This window comes from Ornithodoros turicata, chromosome 2, assembly GCF_037126465.1.
Source record: "Ornithodoros turicata isolate Travis chromosome 2, ASM3712646v1, whole genome shotgun sequence".
Classification (NCBI taxonomy): domain Eukaryota; kingdom Metazoa; phylum Arthropoda; class Arachnida; order Ixodida; family Argasidae; genus Ornithodoros; species Ornithodoros turicata.
Window position 1 is genome coordinate 42,527,712 of NC_088202.1, and position 22,937 is coordinate 42,550,648.

General features: G+C 46.5%; 1 protein-coding gene across 1 annotated transcript; it reads left to right on the top strand.

The window, feature by feature from the left end:
• The first annotated feature begins 1,578 nt into the window (after positions 1-1,578).
• On the top strand, positions 1,579-17,478 carry LOC135383395 (uncharacterized). The gene is made up of 8 exons (XM_064612869.1): positions 1,579-1,626; positions 12,269-12,401; positions 13,713-13,897; positions 13,953-14,111; positions 16,088-16,269; positions 16,508-16,716; positions 16,770-16,914; positions 17,113-17,478. Exons 1-8 carry the CDS (start codon positions 1,594-1,596, stop codon positions 17,384-17,386), a joined length of 1,320 nt encoding a protein of 439 aa, XP_064468939.1. The 5' UTR covers positions 1,579-1,593; the 3' UTR covers positions 17,387-17,478.
• Positions 17,479-22,937: the final 5,459 nt, after the last annotated feature.

The following is a 22,937-nucleotide window of genomic DNA, read 5'->3' on the forward strand; positions in this document are numbered from 1 at the left end:
CTACTATTTTTGCGGCTTGGACTGACTGACCAACCAGTTGTAATAAGGAGATTCCAACATGATTTAAGCCGAGTTACTAAATTAACAGGATAGAATTTCCGCTTACTGAAGTGTGGCCCTAATAGCACTTTTCAGCTATAGAAATTGGCGGACGAGATTCAGGTGTCAAATTCATCGCGTTGGAGATAGCCTCGGCGTATCAGTCATATCCAGGACGTTCCAATGAACAAACTATTTAAAATGATAAAATTGTAGCGGCGTGTGCTGCTACAGAATGAAGTTTTATGTGGGAGCGGCCACTGTTCTCATACCCAAGCAGCACAATGTACTGAAAGTCGAGTGCAGTAGGGGTGGATGGTATGTGTCTTATCGGTGTTCTGTAGTTTCACGAATCTGTTCAAGGCCTTTCACCTACCCGTCCACCCCTATTGCACTCGACTTTCAGTACATTTTGCTGCTTGGGTAGCTCGGAAATAAATTTTAGGACTGGCCAAGAACTACATTTACAAGAAAAACGTTGCAGTATCTGGTGACAAATAAATATAATAACCGGAAAGAGATAAGTAAGGAGAAATGCAGAAAATTTAATGAGTCAGTCTTTCGCTTGAAAGTAATGATGAAGCCAAAGAAACAATATTTTGTAGCACTATACACGGCCATGAACGAGCTCTAGAGTCTGTAGTGTATAGGCCGCAGAAAAATTTCACGTATTGCAGATCAGAAAAGAAAAAGAAAAATGAAAAGGTAAAAAGTGAAAACATCATCCCTCCCTGCTTCCGATTCAGCAAAAACGAATATATAAGCCGGTATGTAAACGGGTGCGTAAACGAGTAAACGGGTATTAGCTAACTTCGTTTACTGCTGCATCTTTCCTCGCAAGTTGTACCATAAGAAATGTTATTGTATTGACATCATGTTGAAAGACCTATCACTTGAAAATTTTACGGTTCTTTTGATGCTCCACAAATCACGCTCATCGCAGTACACCTCCAATAAGGCTATTAGCGAATGGTTTGTATTTATTCCCGTATACCAAGTCATCGCTGTTTTGTAGACAAAGAAAAAAATACTTTCATTCACCTCTGGTAAAGTTAAGGCTCCGAGGAATGCTGCATGCTCCAAAAGGCTGCGTGCTCGTATCAGTCTCCTTCATCTGTGTAGATCATTCTTACACACGAACAGATTGCAAAGATTGCAGTAAATTTCAAGGATATATTTTAAAATATGGACCTCTGTTTACGCACGCAAAACGCAAGCACCAAAAAAGAAAAAGTTCTCACTTCCAAACACCCGCAGCAACACATGCAATCGATACGCGCAGGCAGCGGCGGACACGAAAGTCTCCTCCCGAGCGCCGAGCCCTTTCAACATCACCACCACCACCACCTCCTCCCGAGCGACGATGCGCCGCCACGTGTCGTCGGGGCGCCCTAAGCGAACTTTTCGCGGGAGTTTCCTGACCAGAAAGAGTATTGAGGGACGTGGTTGAAGACAGCAACTAGAGTGTTAGGAAAATTTAATACGGCGTGGAACGGCCAGGACATGGTCAGCGTCTTGAGAACAATGTTTACAATCTATGAGCTATGAGGAGCGATGTATGCATTGCTACGCTTCATGAAACGAGAGGTGAGTGGGGAGGGGTGAGATATGCACTATTTACACTCGATGGAGCATGAGACGAGTGATGGGAAATGAAAGAGAGGCACTGTTCATGGAGGGACACCTTGGACAGATACGGAGCCCCCATGCACCAAAAGCGAAGCGTGGGTCCGCCACCGCTGTAAAAATTCGTCGCCGCCGAGTGCAAAGAGCTCTCGTTGTAAGCTATTAGGCACAAGCAGGGCCGGTGCTAGGGGTGTGCGGGGCCTGAGGCAAAGGCACATCGCGGGTCCTGTTTCACACGATTAAGTGCATACTTGATATTAAAAAAAAGGAAATCCATGGTTGAAGGCTGCGTGCAAGGGGCCTATGCAAGCGCGGGGCCTAAGGCGGTCACCTTACTCCCCCCCCCCCCCTATCGCCGGCCCTGGTCACAAGAATGCGCAGTTGTCGAACCAGCAGGAAAATGGGGGTGTTCCGCCGCCGTTGAGCGACAGCCTTTCAACGGGCCTTCCACAACACTGCTGCGCCACATGCGGTGACTATAAACTATAGAGTACGCTGTGCAAGGACACTCTTTTCTATGTGCTTCTTGTGCATTTTTATTGCGACAAGGGGACTGTTGGGTCGACTTATGGTACTTTTTTATTGTGTAACAACATTGTCACAAACCTGGGGCAACCTTTGCATGGAGCTGGAATGTATTGCTCCAAGCAAAGTTAACCAACACGCCTCCATATTGCGCATTCCGGAAATGCCACTCTAGCGGCACTTGTAGAAGGTAATGAGAGAGAATCCTTGGAAACCCCTCACCTGGGTATACCTGTACGGTCGTTTCCCAAACCTTCTCTCTCATTACCGTCTGAAAGTGCCGTTAGAGTAGCATTTCCGGGATGTGCAGTGTGGAGCAGTGTTTAACTTAACGAGGCTTGGAGCAGTACAGGCGATAAGCTGTGGAAGCTAACTCGTTTGTGTGGGAGAGGGATCGTTCAGTACATGAGAATACAGTTGTCTTAGTTGGTTAGAGTAGATCTTGTGTCATATCCCATTCCGTAAAGTCATTGCACTTGAAGGTGAGGACGTGCGATGACAGTCACATTCAAAAACAGTAGACACACAGAATATCACCTTGGGCAGATATGTCCAGCAAATAAAAACATCTAAAATATTGCACAATATGTACAAGGTTTCTAACTATGAACAGTATCTGCTAACTGTAAGCAGGACCATAAAGTGTTGTCAAAGCAGCAACATCAGCTTTTTCATCAAAGCTTTTACGAGAGATACCGTTAACAGCACGCATAGGCATCTAAGAACAACACAGGCACAAAATGTCACGTTGGACAGATGTGTCCTAGAAGATTGCACTATAAATGTACATATATATCTAAAAAAGGCAAATTTTCGCACTAAAGGTCATAGTATCAATGTCATTGTGCATGAGGCCAAGGATGTACACAGTCACATGGAAAATATAGGCGCTGGCACAAAATATCACATTGGACAGATATGTCCTAGAAGAGTGCACTATAAATATATATCTAAAAAGGGAACTATTTGTACTAAAGGTCATTTGATCATGTATTGATCACATTGTAGTCATTGCACACGACAACAACAACAACATAGATTTATGGATGATGTGGGATGTTTCCCTGCGTTGCACACGAGGCCGAGATGGTCTATTGTGCTTTTTGGGTTTGTGATCCCAAGTAGGGCAGCAAAATTCTGAAGTAAAACGAATTAAGTGCCCCCTTTGTAGACATCCAGCCTTCTGAGTCGAAGTGTATTCGTTCAACTGCCAGCTACTTTTGTGACCAAACAACAAAATCTCCCCATTCACAGCCAGTCAGTGCCTAATGTAAAAACCCCGAGACTAGGGAACAAGTCAGTGCCATTTGCCCCAGCACCTGATAATAGTAGCTGTGGTTTCTCTTCAGGTTTGGGTGTCCTTGGTCGTCAACAGTCAAATATGGTATGTTGTTCTTTGCAAAAGAAGGCTCGCTGTCCTTCAGCGTATACGGGCACCTGATCTCAAGCACACCATTAGGTTTAGCCTCTGTGGGGTCGTGCACGAATCTATCTGGTGAAGCACCCAGTCAAGGGCAGCTTATCCACCACAATGCGTGGTGGATAAGCTACACCACACCTTACGCTATACGCCACAAGATAGTGCGACATCATGCCTAAGTCGTCTCATTACACCTTCGTAGCACTGTGCGGCAACATCCTCGTGTTTTCTTCCATATGCTACAGCTCGTACTTTAGACAGGCCACGTTGAGCAGTTAAGTTGTTCAGTCTTTTTTCAGTTCACTGAGCACGGTGCAGAACATAGCCAAATTGTGATACAGTAAGCCGCAACCTCCCTGCAGAGACCCATCTTTTACTGCTCGCCTGCTGACGGGTGTTCCGTTCAAGAGCTCTAGCACCCTCGCTTGTGAGAACAATTTCCTAAAAGTCAAAAAGATAAATTCAATCGCGTGCCACTACCAGTAACGGTACACATGCATGTTGCGTATGGATATGGTTACCAAAGGATGAAACAGAACGTACCAAGTATTACGTGACATATGTTTCACAGCTTAGCTTCGTGGCCAAAAATATAGCAATGATCATGTGTGGATTGCATATCAGGCATCTGCTTTGCATATCAAGTTTTTGTAAGTGCTACACTAATACCAAGGCTCAAAAAATGTACTTTATACGGTGAGAAGGGCTTCTCTCCTGGTGGCATAGATATTAAGAAGTATTCCCAAAGCTCTTTTACCTTCAAGATGTCTGCCTGGCACTTGTCGAGAACTGGTGGTAGTCGATACTCAGTGACAGAATATTCAAACTGACTGATCCTTCTGGGCACTCCTGGGTCACCCAATTCTGCAACTATTCCAATATTCTGTGGATCGTCATACTTCTAGTTGTGCAAGCCTGCGAGACTGCTGATATGTGCCAGGTGAACCCTGCGGGGCTTCACCAAATTTTGTTTCACTGAACGGCAGCTTTGATCCCTCTTGAAGCACAATAGCAAATGGGTGGCCTTTCCTTACAAAAGATTCAGCCAGGCTTTTGACGTCACTGTTCATGCTCTCCTCGCTGTCATCCTGCCTTCGTGGATCAAAGAGACGAGCACGTGTGGGAGTTTCCTTTCCTCCTTCTCGGGGCTTCCTCCAATCGATGTCTTGAATACTTGCTGCTCTCATGGCAGCTTGCCTTGGACGGCGTCAAGGCTGTGGGAGCTCTGTGCACGCCAGTTCAAGTGGAGACCCGTCAAACCCATGCTTTTTCAGGAGGGACACCGTGCGAAGTAGGGCCATGCAGTGACTGCATGCCCCTGCAACACCGGCAGTTCAAGTGGAGACTCGTCAAACCCATGCTTTTTCAGGAGGGACACTGTGCGAAGTAGGGCCATGGCGTGACTGCATGCTCCAGCAACACCGACAGTGCACTGGCACCATGAGTCTGCCACCGACCCAGTACTTGGGCACAGCACAAGACATGTGACATAAGGTCGACTATTAGGCAGTTTTAGCACAGCGTTGATAAGGTTATCGTGCCTATCGGAGCCAATCGCAGTCGTGTGCGATTCAGAATCTTGTTCAATGATTGGTTCCGGTTGATACGGTTCGACGCAAGCCACGTTATCAACGGCTTCCTAAAACTGTCTATTCTTGCTTTGGCACATGCCATGAACGTATACCTTGCCAGACCTAGGAAATTAGTTTTGTTTGGTTCAACAAGCTTGAGTGGCACTTGTTCAACCACAATATCACATTTCTGAGAGCACTTCGTTGAGATTGTTAATTTTCGAAATTACGCTTATCAGCGCTGTGCATGCTTGCGCGCACAGCGGTAAATCACTGGTCACAGTTCATCACATTGTCATTACGTTGGGTGTGGTGTCCTTGGGAATATCTAATTCTACAAATTCACGATAAACCTGGCCTGCAGCAATTGCTCTACACTCTTTTGATGCATATGCTGTGCTGAAGTAGCGGGCGTGACACATTTACCCTTCCGACTGACCCTTCTTAACCGCACATGTATCGTCCGCCGGTCCTTCCACAAACGCGTACAACTTATTGCACAGTACACACGATTGGCCCTTGAGTGTTCTTACCTGATGTCTGCGGTATTCGTCTGATGGTACTGCAATCCACGTATATGACTCTGCGGCGAAGTTATATGACTTCTGCAACTGCCTGGATGAACCTGATTTTCCGACATAGTAGTCCCGTATCGTCACCTCGCTTACTGACGGGACAGATGACAAATCCAGTTCTCATTGCCGCCAGAACAGAGGAAGAGGTTTTGGCATGCTGCCATCAACGCAGAAAGTACAACGCGAGGAGCAAATCGAAAGTAAGCGATGAAGAAGGAGCAGGAGCTAGCGCACTGCACGGGCCTAATTTTCAGGCCGGTGCCCGGCCCGGCTGCTACGGCCCGCACCCGACCCGACGTCTTCTATAGATTTCCAGCCCGGGCCCGGCCCGACTCCGCCGACCCGGGCCCAACCCGTACTCGACTGTTTCCATGCTCAGACCCGGTCCCATCACGCCGCTGCTCTATGTGTTCTCGAGGTTCGAAGGCGTGTTTAGATTTACTATAAAGAGCACAAATGGTACTCTGGGACTGTGATGTCAGGCGTGAGGTTTGTCTGCGCAGTGTGGTGACATGTTGCACATGCCACAGGGTAGGAATGCAGATAATTTGGACCACCTGAGGTTCTTTAGACATGCGCTATGCTCTGGTCTCCCTTCAAATCCGCGTACTGAAAGAGCACAGCGCAGCGAGGAAAAGGACGCAGCTAATTGGTGGAGAGTGAGGAAGTACGCTCTGTGTTTTACAGGCTGTGTTTCGCTGCCTGCAAGCCGCTGTGCTTGGTGCTTGGGAAGGCAGCGTGCAGTGGCGCGTGGGCGATATGTATGTAGGTACCTTGCGGATCAAGAGAGTCTCATTTCCGCTCTATTATATTGAAAGAGATATAAATGCTGTTGTGTCAAATGCAAGCCCTCCTCGGTGATTGCATGCCGGCATCCGACACGGCTGTGCTGAAGGGACTCTCCCTACAGCGCCTCCCCTCAAGTGTCCAGATGATCCTTGCATCGGCTTTGAATTGTTTACTAGAGCTAGCGTCGCACGCTGACAAAAGTATGTAAGTGGTGCTACCCCCCATATGCGCAGTTCCTTCGTTCACGAAGCCCAACGGACTACCATCCGATCTTCAGCTTCCACAACAAACGACTAGCCTGAGCTACGAGAAGACATCAGCAGACTTTCCCAGCTGGTTGCAGCTACCCTGGCCTCCACTCCAAGTCGCACCCGGAGTCCACGGCGAAGCCGAAGACGCTTGTCCCGCTCCCGTAGCGGCAGAACCCCTATTCCCGATCTTGAATATTAATACGTCGCGAGACAACTGAGACTCCGGATCTTGCAAGTCAGGTACCTGTATCACAGCCGGATCCGAGAAGTCCAGTCAGTGGTGGAAGTGCCGTGACCCAGCCCAAGTGGAGGGCGTGCCGTAGAAGTCAGTATAGAAAATCTGTCCTGCGACAGTCACCAGTTCGCCAGGCGAGGTAGCGTCGAAGGTCGGCCAAGCGCTGCAGAATGCAACCGGTAGGTACCAGACAGGTCTGGTTCACTTTTTGCTTCGAACTACTACACGCCCGGAGCGCACGAGACGCCGCGTTTTAACACGTCCGCCTCTTCCACGTGTCGCTCGACGAGCTTCTTCCTTCACATTCATTTTTCGTCTTCGTCTTCGCTTTTCGGAGACTCAAGGTACCTCGCCAAATCCGGCAAACCAATCCCCAAATACGAACTCGCGCACGAGTCTACAATTACAGTCGTTACTGCGACTTTTTTTCACGGCTCCCACCACGACTTAAAGTGTAAATAAAATTCATTCATTCATTCATTCATTCAATTAGCACACGCGACGGGCCACTACCAGTTGTCCTATTTTGACATCGTCACACCAACTCTTCCATTCTAGTCTACAACTCTTCCATTCCTGTCTATGCAGAACGCTGTCTTACGCTAAACCTCGGACTTCGCCGCTTTTTCCTGTGGGTCTCGGTCTCCCACCCCATCTTAGAATCTGATTTCCAGCACAGGTACTCCCTCTCTGTCGATGTGCACAGTCAGCGTCTTTCCGATCAGACAACTCACCTAGCAGTATCGGGCATTGCAACGACGCCTCCGTCATTGGCTAGCACAAGCCTACCCCCTATCCAGTCGAAATTCGGCAACAATTTGAAGGACTTCCCATCACTGACTCGTCCGTGTGAGTGGACTCTTCCGGTCAACCACCCTGTGCAACACCACATCGTCACCTGTGAGCCCACTGTACACTTTAGTGCGCGACGTCTGACCCCGGAAATTATGATAATTGCCTGTTAGGAGTTCGAGCACGTGCTCAGTATCGTCACTGCCCGCCCGTCATCCTGCGACTGCTTCTCAGCACTCCACATGGTCCCAGCAGAAGGCCGTCATCCTCTGACAGTCAGCGCTACCCTCCCCGTCAGATTCATGATCTTTCGTTGCTTGCCGAATTCACGACTGACATTCGTTACGTCAAGGGACCAGACAACATCCCGCTGACACTATCAGTTGGGTGTCATCCATCAACGATGCGCCCAACCTGGACCTCGATGCCCTTGTCCGTTTGCAAGCCACCGACTAGTTCCCTCCAGCACCTCAGAACGTCCATTTCATCCCTCGCCCTTGCAGACGGCAGCTATCCCAATGCTGCCACCTCAGTTCTCTGTGGCACTCCGCGCCTTGTCGTTCCCCTGGCACTACGCAGAGCAGTCTTCGACCCTTTTCATTCACGGTCCCATCTCGGAGTTCGCTCAACCCAGGCGCTCATCTCAGCCTGCTACATCTGGCAACAAGGACGTTCGCCAATAGACTCAGTCGTGCCTCGCTTGGCAACATGCCAAGGTGACTCGGCATACCATGACGCCTCTGTCACCGTTTCTGCCACCTAGTCAACGTTTCGAAAAAGGCACCTCGATACGTCGCACATAAAGGTGCGATAAAGGTTCACCCTGATACTCGTGTACCGCTTTCACCGTCCCATGGGTACAAATACATTTTCACCCGCGTCGCCCGTTACACCCGCTGGGCGGCGGCTACTCTCATCAAGGATATAACCAGCGAAACCATCACCTCCGCTTTCTTCCCTACATGTGTTACGCGATTCAGCATACCATCTGAAGTCGTCAATGACAGTGAACCACAGTCCGAGGCACCCCCGAGGCTTTTTTTTTTTTTCGAACCCCACCCCCCTGAAAGTTCGGAGATCGCAAAATACAGCGCGACTACCATGCATATACCCATAGACCTTAACCCCCAGTGGTCGATTTCTGGGGAAATTACGGCACTGCTGTATTAGCGGTGTGGCTTTGCCCGACGCCTATATGCAAACATCATCTGCATACGTAGAAATGTGGACATTTCTGGGAAAGGGGCTTCGGAAGGTCACCTAACACTGTAATAAATAGCACCCGGGGCTGAGAACACTTCCCTGCGGAACACCTAGCATCATCATACGCTTCCTTCTCGCACCATGCTCTGTTCTGTTAGTTTTGTCGAACAGGCGGCACAGATATGGGCGTGGAATACGGTGTCAAACGCACGCTTGCCGTCAAGGAATACCGCAAATGTTATGGGGCGTAGAGTATGCTCGTAGTCAATTGGGGTTTTGAGATCGATAAGCCAATCTGTTGCGCTGCGCGAGCGCCGGAACACTACCATTGATTCTGGCAGGTCCTGATGTACTCCAACCACGTCCGTCCTCGTGTGTCACTGGAGTACGGGGAAAGCTACGGATCTAATGAAAGGTTCTTAGCAATCAACCTTACGCATATATACAGCAATCTACAGAGCAGAGGATCGGCGTGGCCGTTTGGCAGAACGGTCCGTCATCGTTTTTTTGCACAAATTACATACATCTTTGGCTGCGAATTCATGAATCGAAATCTTTCGTTCATTTAAATAGACGTTCATGTGCGTCGATTTAAAGATAAAGGTCATTCATTCGTTGATTTCAATCAATGGTGCGACGCTTCTGGATTGCCATTGTTGGCGCCTCCGCGTCATAGTGTCACCACTGTAGCCAGGACGAGATGCCATTACCATATGAATAATCAATAATCAGTCTTCGCCTGCAATGAAAGAAATAAAGATTTAGATAGAAGAAAGAAAAAAGAAGGAAAGGTTTTTTAGCATTTGCGGGAATGGCTTTGTCGTGTAGCCTACATTGCACTTAGGTATCAGCACGGTCCTGCAATACTCTTTCTGGTCAGGAAACTCCGCTCGAATACAATAGACTAGGTCACTTAGGGACAATTGCTCCCGCTTGGGGCGATCGCATCGCTCAGGGGGAGACACCCTCGTGGAGCAGACGACGTTTCCGCAGCACTGCGTGCTTTCAGGGAATATTTGATGAGCTACTTTTTAAAGTTCATTTCGTGTTCATAGCAGAAATAATTAATTCTCGAAACGATTCATGATTTGAGCCAGCACATTTCAGTTCAGTGAACGTAAGTTTACAGATTTGCTGCGTATATTGCAGCTTTCGTTGTTGTCTTTCTTTGACACGGAAAATTTTACTTTTGCTCTCACTCGGGGCTCTCAATCGTGGTTGAGAAACATATTATTGCATTTTGTTGCACAGTCACTCAATCCAGTGATATATTGTAAGCTAATGACGCTTTCCGTAGTTATTGCGTGAGGGCGAAACTTTCCAAACGCGTGATTTTCTTGTTTTCCTCGTAGCAGCCCAAGCAGCACAATGTACCGAAAGTCGAGTGCAATAGGGGTGGACGGTATGTGTCTTATCAATGTTCTTTAGTTTCACCAGTTCGTTCAAGGCCTTCCACCTACCCGTCCACCCCTATTGCACTCGGCTTTCAGTACATTGCGCTGCTTGGGAGTTTGTTGTAACTTGAACAGAGATAAAATGACGAGGTGATTCTATTTCAGCGCAGACAGATAAGACTTCAGAAGAAGTACGTATAGAAATCCTGTATTTTAATCGTCTAAAATGATATCTGGCGGTATGAGAGCCGAGGGATACACATGCTATAAATAGTATGCCTCGATCGTTTTCGGCGAGGAAATAGCTTATATTGTTTTTTGATGTGGTGCAGTGCCATGCACAAGGTTTAACGTATCGTAGATAGCAATTTTTACACACTTTGGGAAGAGATGATGTGAAAACTCGTTGTGAGAGATCACAACAAAACGAGCAGGTACAGTGATTGGTGCCTCCTGAATGTAGTTTGGACGAATACACTGTACGGAGGAAATGATATGTTCCTTTGCCGATTCCAACAGGATTCAAGCCGGGTGATTAAATTAGCACGATAGAATTTGCTCTTGCTGAGGTGTGGCCTGATAGCGCTTTCCAACTACGTATAAAATTTGGCTGACAAGATTCAGATGTCAAACTCAAACGCTACACTATCATCGCGTTGAAGATAGCCTCCGCATACGAGTCAGATCAGTTCCAGGACATTTCACTGAGCAAACTATTTAAAATATGGAATGGAGTTTTACTTGGGAGGACAGAAGGAAATTTTGGGATTGCCCAAAAACTACGTTTACGAGAACAACACGGTGGTATCTGGTAACAAAAAATAATAATAATGATAAAATAAAATAAATAAATAAAAATGGAAAGAGATAAGCAGGGGGATGGAGACAAAATCTCTTGTGTTAGCCTTTCTCTTCAAATTCAATATAAAAACAAGGAAACTGTATATTTTTAGCACTATACACGGCCATGAATGGGCTCTAGAGTCGCAGTTTATGGTCCGCAGAAGCTTTTGACGCCTTGCAGGAGCATTACAGAAAGAAAAAGAAAGGAAAAATGAATAGATGAAAAGAGAAAAACAGCACCCCTCCCTCTGCCTGCTTCCGGTGCAACAAAAACTAGGTATGAGCGGACTTCGTTTACTAAGCCGACTTGGCATTACATCTTTCCCCCCAAGTTGTACCCCAAGACGAGTTATTGTATAAATATCATGTTGAATGACGTATATTTGAAAATTTTACGGTTCTTAGTGTCTGATGCTACTCATATCACACAGTGAACAACTTGAAGGCTCAATAAGCCACGCTCATCGCAGTACATCTACAATAAGGCTATTAGCGAATGTTTCTGTAGACCAAGTCATCTCTATTTTTTACACAAAGAAAAAGTACTTTCATTCAGTCCTCGTCAAGTTAAGGCTCCCCTTCCATGAAGAACATATAATCTTCATGAAATGTTGCGCGTTCGAATCAGGCGATGTCTCCTTTATATGTGCAGATCATTCTTACATACGAACAGAGTGCAAAGATCGCAATAAACGTCAAGGATGCTTAAAAAAGAACCTCTGCTTACGCACTCAAAACGCAAGCACAAAGAAAGCAAGAGTGTACACTTCCAAACACTCATAGAAACACTCTGCAAGCCATACGCGCAGGCACCGGCAGACACAAAAGTCTCCCCCTGAACGATCGCCGCGCCACCACTCTCCGCTCGGCCGCCGAACTGAAGTTCTCGCGCGAGTTTCCTGACCAGAAAGAGTATTGAGTGATCAGTTACGTCTAGCGTCCCACAAAGAAGAAGACAAAGCAATCGCTGCACATGATATAAAACGACGTAAATGTGTACAGCAGACAGCCGCAAGTAACGACGAAGAAAGCAGCTGCTGCGCAGTCATGGCGGGCATGGGGGATCCCACTGTGGGAGTTTGGACGGCATTCTCGAAAGTCCTCTTCACATGTGAATCCCTGTCTGTCGACGAATCGGGTGAGTGGGACGTCTTTTACAGTATATGTGCTTTGTGTTACCGATGGGGATGTGTCGAAGGTTGTCCCTTAGCCTCCAAACGCTCCTTTGTGGCTGCTACGGCACCTGACATTAACCGAAAAGCATCAGTTATGCGTGCCTCCTACACATACGGTGGCTCAACGGCTCAACTACGGCAACAGCACCGCTACCAGAGCGGCAGTAGAGGTGCGCTGCGGGGCGGGGAGGAAGCTCGTGGCAATGTGCGCGATGTTATGTTAGTTAGGTCAGTTCCGTCAGGTTAGGCTGTCGGCAAACACCCAAAGCTAACCGCATGCAAGTGTTTCTTATAACACTTTTATATGGATAAGATGATGCAGCAATGGGCACGCACGGTGCCGTTCGTTGTGAATGTCGTTCCGCTGTCGAACTTCACAAAGCACCCGAACCAGTGATTTGTCCAGACCCCCCTACACCCCCTAACATTTTCTATTGTGCACCTTCTACAAGGCGGAGGGGGCTCTGTTCTTTCAGCGATAGACACATGCCGGCAGGGACACACGAAGCAGTTAAAACATAACTGTAGTACTGATCCCAACTTTTTGGACCTCCCCCCCCCCCTGCTTGCGATATGAACCACTGCCCCAACGACACGTTGCTAACGTACCATTGCATCAGCTGATATATTCACAACCTGTTCCGCACTATCCCCTTGTGTTTTATATGCTGAACTACGACCGCTCACGCAAGGATTCCGTTTTTAACATTCGCAACGATCTTATGCCGAATGGGCCGAACACCATTTCACGCGAGCCATTCAGCAAGCTAACATCTACAAGATTCCGAAGAACAGGTGCAACCGGATGCTAACCTGAAGCTGCTCTGCGATTGGGCACTTCTTCGCGCAAATTCATACGCTACGGAATCTCGCCGTCTTATCTACTCGTTCTCCGACGCTGTGGCCTGCCGCGGTGCGCAGCTCAGAAAACGCCTGATGCGGTTGGGCATTTAATCCCCCCTCCCCCGGTCTCCACCGATCGCGCTAGACAATGCTGGCATCAGACTGTGCCGCCAAGTGTCGTTGCCGCAATGTATCTCAAACGTTTTCATTCTAGACATTCACGAATTCACTGTTTGGACTGCGTCGTTAATAAAACGGTTTTTTTTACCTGTCACGGCTCCACGCTCTACCTTTTGCCAGATTTATGCAGGTCACCTTTCTTGAACAGATAATGGAATTGTCTCTTGGCGACCCTGTTTAGTATGACCTGTTTGTGCTCGTCATATCTTGCGCCTCTTTGTAACGGTCTCTTGAGACTAACCATATTGCAGAGGACCGGCCAACAATCAGCGACGAAGACCTGTACTACGCTCCAGAATACGAACGGGATCTTGTGGAAGCGGTCTGCTACGGTGGCGACTGCCTAGTGGCCTTTGGCTCTGAAAGTCTCCGCACAAGTCTCACGGTTGGACTTCTCAAAGAATCTGCACCGCGACTAGCCCTTGTTCTAGTCGAGGTGAGCTAGCTTATCATGAAAACTGATAAAACATGACATCTACTTTCTCATGAAGGCAGAAGACGATGCATACAAGGAACACTTAGATATTCTCTTATCCGATAATGTCAGCTGGATCGCACAAGCAGACCAAATGGTAAAGCAAGGCGTCCTGCTCATGCTACCTGAAACTCTGCTGAGCATTCTGAAGCAACAAACCATTACGCCGCACGAGGTACGTTCACTGACGTTTTGCGTTGCGCGAAATCTTCCACACTGGCTGTGGTAATGTGTAAGTGATCTACCCATAAGATACGCGTTGGATTATGTGCTGATGCTGGTACTTCCTCACCCCGTCGGTGATGCACGTACACTTTGTAGTCTATGGGGCTGCTGCGCGCCTCAGAACAAAAACTAACAAAACACGAAACTTTTTTTTTTCACACTTGAGTGCAAGACATCAAACTCTTGGTTCTCGCAAAATATGCTGGTGTCACGCACAAGGTTTCATTCGGTGATTGATCAAGGTTTGTTAATCATACTTCACGAACACGGTTGCCTGTTTCGTATCTCACTCATCTCATTCTCACCATATAAGCATTAAAGCAGCACTGAGGTACTCCCCCCCAACTTCTTTTTTTTTCATTTTCTTTTTTTTTTTTTATGACGGACTATGGGCGCAGGCAACCTGCTGCGCGCGCGAGAGAGGCTTCTGTTCTGCACACCTTTCAATGTTCACTTCAGCATCGGGCTCCACTTATAAAATTAAACTTCTTGTCAAAGTACCACGAGATTCAGCTTTACGATACTTTTGCACATGTGATTTGTATTGATGGCACCCAGGAAGTGGAAGACAACAATGTGAAAATAAAATTATTTGCAGAGATCGTATGGCTGTACTACCGCACCTGTCCTGAGATGACAATTCCTTGTCATGATATATAGTTGCAAAACGTGCTAATGAGAAGTGGAAAATTAAAATATAAATATTCCTTCTAGCACACAAATGTGTACGGGCACGACGTTTTCGTGTGAACAACAACAGTAGCTTTATTGGGTCTTCACCACTCACCGTGTGAATGTGTACAATATAGAAAATTTATTTAATTTATATTTATTTGAGAATTTACTAGAGGGTATCAAGTAGGAGTGTATATTAACAAAACAGCTCAGGTTTACCTGAGAACAACACCTTCATAAAACGCAAAATCATGAGATCAGAACAAGACCTTCAAACTGTTGGTGAACTGACTACAGATAATTGGATTGGTTGGAGACAATGTGTAAGAAGTCTAACGTGTCTAAGTCTAAATATGTGGAAGATACCCGTTCTCAACACTGAGAATACATGCCGCTCAGTACGCTTTTACCTTGAAATTAGGAAATTAGAACACGAAGTTGAGATGGTTGTACACTAGGCATTTATCCCACTCGCAGGCACAGTCAACAAAAATTAATATTGCGGAATCGATAGGATGCAAAGATCATCAGTAAAAATTCGTTTTGCATTCTGTTCTCAGCTTTTAGAGACTACACTCTGAGAAGAAACGGTAGAATTTCCTACTCAAGCTGTTAGAACGACAGTACTTTTACCATTTCGGGCCAATCCACGCGCGCCTTCTCCTCCGCGGGTACAAGCGGCGAAGTCCCTTTCTCTTGCTCCTCTCTCACACGTTTGCTCAAAGAAAAAAAGGGTAGAATCTCTTACCCAAGCTCGTAGAACGACAGTTGCTACTCTGTAGTTATACCCAAAAGATAAAATTAGTTTGAGTAGAAATGTGGTTGCGATACAGCTCTATACCGAGACTGATAGAAAATTCTACAGTTTTTTCTTAGAGTGTATCTATATGCTTCCAGCTCTAGAAAAGCTGTGCAGGCTAAATTAAGCTAACGTAGAATGGTAGCCTCGGCATCGACAGGCCGTCCTTCATTTAACACCCCAGTCAGCGGTACTTCGCTGGCCTGCTGGGTCTGTTAGAAAATTAGCTCATGAGTAAAAATACCTAGCTATCATAATTCGTATGCTATGTCATTTGCGACAATTTTAATAATTTTTGCTAGCGAATTATACGTGTGTATAGTTAGCTGACACAGTTCTCTCTATTGCGTATCTCTGTCACTACTAAATAGAAAAGTCAATGTTTTGTTCAGACGTTCGATCTACTGCCACTGAAAAGATGGGCATAATAAGCAGTACGCTATGTCTCCCAGGTTGACGTGCTCGTACTCCGCAAGTTCGAGCAGTACCTGCAACCGGAACATGAGTACCGTCGTGTCGTTGAAGCGTTCGAGGGCTGCGCATCCAGACTGCTGTGTCTAGTGGATGCTCTTCCGGCAGTCAGGACCATGGATGACCTCGAGAACTGCTTGAGAACGCTGAGAACACCACGAAAGTACGCCGGACACTTGTTTTGCATAAATTCGCTCTGGTCACCCACATGTGATATCCAGATGAGGAGGAAGTGGTGGGACATTTTGAAGCGCTAAATATGTTTCTCTCTTTTTCTTTTTTTCCTTTACTTTAGGCGCGTCATTAAGAAAAGAAACGCACCCACCTGTGTTCAGTCCTAATTTCGCTTAGCGACCAAGTCCCTACTTCGTTATCTTGTACCGTATTCAATATCGATGTAGGCTCCCATTGCGAGCAGCATGGGCAGCTCGACCGTACAGCAAAGAATGTTCGCCAGAGCCAGTACTACTGGAAGGTGACTGGGCGGCTCTGGAACACCTCTTGGCGGCCGCTGAGGACGAGCGAGTGAGGGACCTCAAGGGCATATTGCGGCGAGATGGCATTGTCGCTGCAGTAGCCAACGCTTCACGCATTAACAGCACACATCCAGGTGGGTTACATCTTGCGTAGACGGATAACACTGACACGATGATAACTGTGCAGATCTGCTGGAGTTCATGTCACGGAGTGAATCGCAACTCCTGGAACTGCGCGGAGCAGCTCTGCTGAACTTGAGACAAGGGGCAACACTTGTGCTCACTGCTTCGGTATCAACCCATGCCAAACTCACACGATGGCTTAAGCGCAGGTACAGGCTGGAACTGTGTCTTCCATGTCAGTAACGTTCGTTCATGAAGATTCACAGATAGCGTGACAAACACAGCATGTCGGCTTCTCCTTGAGAGCACAGTGTATTTCTGTGAATACATTTCGGAACAGAACTGGGGAACGCTAAAAAAATTTCCGCACTAACGGCTTTCATAATGACAGTAATTTTCTTTTGCAGGGGCGTTGCCATCGCCAGCTTGTTGCACCACGAAGAGTGGTCTCCTGAAGAAGGCATCGTCGTTGCCACTCTTGCCGACCTTCCCACTGTACAGCGTTACTCCTGGGAGACGATTGTTCTCTTTGACCTTCCCCTGGGATCCTCGTGCGACGGTCTTCTGCATAAAACCGATCGTCGATTCGCACTATGCACGCAGCCTCAGTGGAACCAGTGGCAGAACACCCTGCTCGTGCACGATGCCCTTCAGGACCTTGTGCAACGTGTAAACCAATGAAGAGCCCTCAGCACTGCTACATACCGGCAAAATTTACACCAACACGCAATGGATCTGTATTTTATGTGGTAATATATATTTTATTGCCTGTCGTTTTGCTTGTTTTATAAACGCGGTGGATACGCCGAACAAGAAGAAAGCCTCCTTGCACTTTGAACACTTGGAGCATTCTTGGAAAGGCATTATAAGGCGCTATTTCGGTGAGCTGGAGCACGGAACTAGGTTCAGCGATACAGCTCCTATGCTTTAGCTACGTCGAAAGCTACGTCTTTGCTACGTCGTAGCTGGGAAACGTACCCTTCATTGTTAAACACCTGATGAACATGTTAGTGCAATTTTGCGGCATGAAAAATAACACCTAACTTTGTTGTTTTCAACTTGTAATTAAGAGAAAGATTAAATGAAATTAAAGAATACCGAAGGTAACCGCAGGTTATACCAGAGGTAATTAAATGTAATTAATGTTAATTAACGTCAATCAAAGGGGAATTGAGAGTAGGTAAGTCAAGTAAACGTAATTAAATGTAATTCAAGGAATTCAAGATTACGTAATGTAACCTGCGGTTACCTAAGGTAATTAAAGGGTAATTGAAAGTAATTGAGACTAATTAAAGGTTAATTCAATGGACATACATATAGTAATTGAAAGTGTCAAACCAGAAATGGAGCATTGACTCGAGGTGGACAACCGGAAGTCAGGTTAGACCGGAAGTGGAGAACCTGAAGTCGAGTTTGACCGGAAATGCATACCGGAATTCAAGTATAGACGGGATGTGGACTAGAGCCCTGCACGGGCCGACTTTTCCGGGCCCGACCCGGCCCGGGCGCATCGACGAATGGCCCAGCCCGACCCGGGCCTTCATATTTTTATGCGGCCCGGCCCGGTGACTCTGCGAGTACCCAGTCCAGTATTTCCAGCCGTGACGTACGCGTTTCTGGCGCTTATCAAACAAATTTATAAGTAAATTTATAAGAAGAGAAGACAAGGCCACTAACATACAAGTACTGGGGGTTTAACACTGTAACAGCACGAGACCAAATTAAATCCAGAACGCACGCGGGCATGGGCGTTATCGTTACACTGTCAAGTTTTTGCGGAGGTAGAGGATGCTGTCGACAAACTCCTTCTCCCAGTTCCTACCCCTCTCACCAAGCTTCCAAGAGAACGTTCTAGAGGGTCGAATCATACGCATACTGCAGTGCCCCATGCTTGTCCTTGCAAATATATGCACAGGAATGAGAGGAATATATTTGTCCATGACGGGAGTAATTTTCAGTGATCAAAAGGAGGTCACATAGGGTTCCATAACGCTTACGAAATGGGCAGCAATGGGAATGGCGGAACGAAACTTGTGGATGGCGCACTGGTACTCCATGGTAGCTGCCAGAAAATCGAAGCGAACTTATGAGACACTGGATTGCAGGTATGTTGGCATCTTTTTTCATTCCTACACATCATTCCACATTACACTGTACGTGGATACATGGGCATGGTGTCTCGCGATGCTGATGTATTTGCATGGGGAAGTGTGCATTGTTCGAGACTTTTTTCTTTTTGATCGCGTAATCGGCATGTCGGCACCGCTCGCGTTGTGACTTACATGTGACTAACCAAGTGCTGTATCCCTACTAGCGCTTTCTACAAACGGCAAAACCAAACATGTGGGAAGGTATAGCGGTCTGTTTTTGATTACTCATATATTGTGGGGATCGGAACCAATCCTACCACCGGCTGTGCTGTCTGAGGTTTTCCCTGGGTTTTCCGAAGACTTTCCAGACGAATGTCTGCACAGTTCCCCCTGAAGTCGGCCCAGGACGCATACTAACCCTCCTGTCCCCCCACTCCTTCCTGCTGTCCTCTCTCCGTCTGTCCACATCTGTACGCCGCTCATAGCCACAGTTGCTTCTCGGCGCTAACACGGAATAAAAAAAAAAGTTAACGGAACCTACCCCAAACTGCAAGCAGCAGAAGGCACAAGGTCTTCATGGCGGCGGCACGGTATGGTTCCCAGGGGAAGAGCCTATGGTATTTATGGAGTGGCTTCGGCGTGCGCGTTTCAAGGGGGGGGGGGGGATTTCTCGGTTCAGAAACGAAAGAGACATACCGTGGCAATTCGTATCAGATAACGGTGGTGATTGACACTTTGTTTCGCCTAGACGTCGCTCTGAAGCATGTAAGAACCGCTACGTGACGTTGAAGTCTGTGTTGGCGTAGCTAGAAACGCGCTGGAAATACATGTTGCAGCGTAACTGGGTTCTTTGAGAAACATTGTGGCACGTTTGCTCAGGAGAATGTTTCCCAGTTTTACTGACATATTAGTTGACATACTGTTGAACGCGTGTGTTCATACAGCATGCTTTACAGCATCCTTTTTTTTTTTAGTTTTACGCAGCATAGAGACAAGGACAGAGAACCTGACGGGAAGGCTGCGTACTCACAACTGAAGAAATTTTTTATTGTTGACACACTTCAATAGCAAAATTCCATGGCGTAGGCATATCGCAAACCAATGAACACTAGAAATTAGTATCGATAAACATTATCTCAGCTTGGTTGAGATCGGTGGATGGTGTGGTTCCACCATATGTATGTGTGCTTACACCATGTGCAAGCACTTAATGTGCTTACACCATATCTGGTACATTATATGTTTCTCGATAATGATTTCTAGTGTTCACGTGTTTGTGATATGTTATATGTTTGTGATATGTATATACATTAGTCATACAGCATGCGTCCAAAGGTCATGCTGAAGTCTGAGAGGTATTGGGTTCGAATCCCATCGGCGGCTGCCTTGCTTGAGGTTTTCTATCATATATTTTTCAACAGACTGTTTGTCAGCGGAGTTTCCCCTCAAATCGTCGTAGTATACAACGTTGACACCACCCTTGTCTTCCAACTCTGCCTGTTGTCCTCCATCGGTCAACATCAGTACACCCGCTGTGGTAACGCGGGAACCGGAACAATAATTACTGATGGCGAGTTCCCACGGTCGTTTTTGTGCAGCGCAGTGCATACACTCTTAAACCCGTACCTTTTATTGTAACTTTTAGAAACATGTAACTTCTGTATAGACGTAGATTTCGAGATTTCTTATAGGTTACACCACTGTAACGTATATTTAGAGGTTAAAAGCGACCAAAGTCATGTCTTTACAACACGAATAGAAGTTACATCTCGGAAAAAACAAAAACATCTTGTTGTAACTTATAAATGTACCCTCTACTCCGACACTGTAACTTCTAAGCGAAATCTCCAACGATAATCTCTTTGTTAGTTTCTTATCGTTTGTTTTCCTTTTGTTTTTCAGCATAATGCCGCGTTTCAGCCTCCCATTCGAGACGACAGTTGCGAATCTACGCTGTTATTTTTTATCTGTTTCAGCGTCACCTATACGTCAACTACATGTTATCAATGCTGTATGAACACAGATTATAAGTTCGCAGTCTGAAATACAGATAGTATGTTTCTTTCTAAAGGGTGGGAAACAATTGTCAATGCCGCAGCCACCAAGATTTCCGATTTCGCTGCGTAGCCGAGCCTGGTCTAGGTCTATCCACACTGAGAGCGGTTTCCTTGAAACGCTTAACGCTCGTCGTCCGTCCGTTAACAAGTGTAATCTGTTTTAATCAGTGGTTTTCCTCGCGTTTATCATAGTATCGTCAGGAACACCGGAAAAGCTAGATGTCGCTAGCAAACAAGTATATTTTCGGTGTTCTGAGGGGAAAATGTAGTGAGTGCGAAGATTGCAAAGAATATATAACCGAAAACGAACGTCACCACCGCAGCCCTAATTCACACACTTCATACACTAGGTAAGTGTACATTTTGTGCTAGGTACGTTCGTTATTTTGATAGCAAGAGCTCTTAGCGCATGTTTGTTGTGATTATGGCAAGCGTTTTGCGGTCCTGCATATGAACGCCACTTACGCTTGCTACTTTTCTGCTCTTACTTGGTCGCCAAGTCAATACACCGGCGTGCATTTTGCGAGCTGCGGATATATGCATCGAGATATATAATTCGCAGCTTCCTACTTGTTGTATTCTTACGATATTCTAAGACTCAATCGCGGAGTGAACGCCTTCCCGCATTTATGCTGATTTGTACCTTGTGCTTTGTACGGATTTGAATGGTTCCGTAAATGTTACTCTCATTGCCCACACTTTTGTTCCCAGGATCCCACATGCAGGTTCACATACCGTCACCAGCGCAATGCAGTACCTCACAAACTCGTCCCAGAGCGCCTCCAACGCTGATAACGCAGTAATGTAGTGTCTCCTGCGTTACTGTACACTCATATTCCTCAAGGTTGTGTGCGTTTTATGTAATACTGTATTGCCATTTGCGCTCGCCTCTGCAACACGAATGTGGAATAAATTTTTTTCTGCTGCAATTCTCCATTTCGTTGGGTGTGTTCAGCTTAGCAAACATAGGTCAGTTGTTTTGACTCGCTAGCTTCCTCGCACTTTTATGCATTGCTTCTCACTTAGAAGATAGTTCTTTTTTCCACATACATGGTAAAGCGACCATGGTTTCTCCTCACATCAGAATCGCACTTGTGTCACCTCTCGACAGACTTCTGTTTTTGTAATATACGTATGTTCAAGATCTCCTTTTCTGCGGGTTCATTTTGGTACCTTGGTGTGTTCTGTAAATGTCTGTCCATATCCCACGCACGGGGTGTTTGTTTTTATTCGCATCACACCAGCGCTCATTTGACAGGTGGGTTACGTTAATTTTCGCAAATTAACCCATCCGTAGTTACAAACATCTCCGACATTTCCTGACGCATGTGTCTGTAACTACGGACCGATTAATTAGCAAAAATTCACATAACCCACCTGCCAAATGAGCGCTACTCTGTTGCGAATAAAAATGAACATCCTGTATAAAAAGCCGCGCGTTGGCGTACCCTTTACGGGCAGGTGCTGGATTGAAGGCCGTAACCTCTAATTAGTGAGTTTCCTTGTAACTTTTATAAAAGGGGTCGCTCAGAGGCAGAGCTGTACGTAACGCGTTACTAGGAACGCGTTACTCGGTAACGCGTTACTGTTTTTGTAACTAAGTAACGACTTAGTTACTTGCTAACAAATATAGCTAGGAACGTACTTAGTTACAAAAATTGGTAACGCGTTACTGCAAGTTACTCGTTCCTTTTCTTTTCCTTTTTGCTCACTGTCACCAACCACGGCCGCCAGTTGTGGTTTTTCCCGCGCTCATGGCGGTATTCCACGAGTCTCAAGCATGCGGAAAAATCTCCAGCGAAGAGAAAAGGATACCAGAGAGCAACGCACTTCTCATTGCTCTATAGTGTCCACAGTGTTTCAGCACACTCAATGTGTTCCTTCTTTCAAGTATTCACTGAGCTCAGGGCGTCTAGTGCTTTGTCTTTCTGTCCCGTACTCGGGAACTCATGTCAATGATCATGTGAAGGCCTCCTTGTGAATGAACTCCGTTTTTTTCTCCTGAAAATCCCTCTTACGTATCACCGCCTTCAACTCTGTTCTTCGTATGGTGTACATTTAGCCTTGGGCTTATTTGATGCAAGC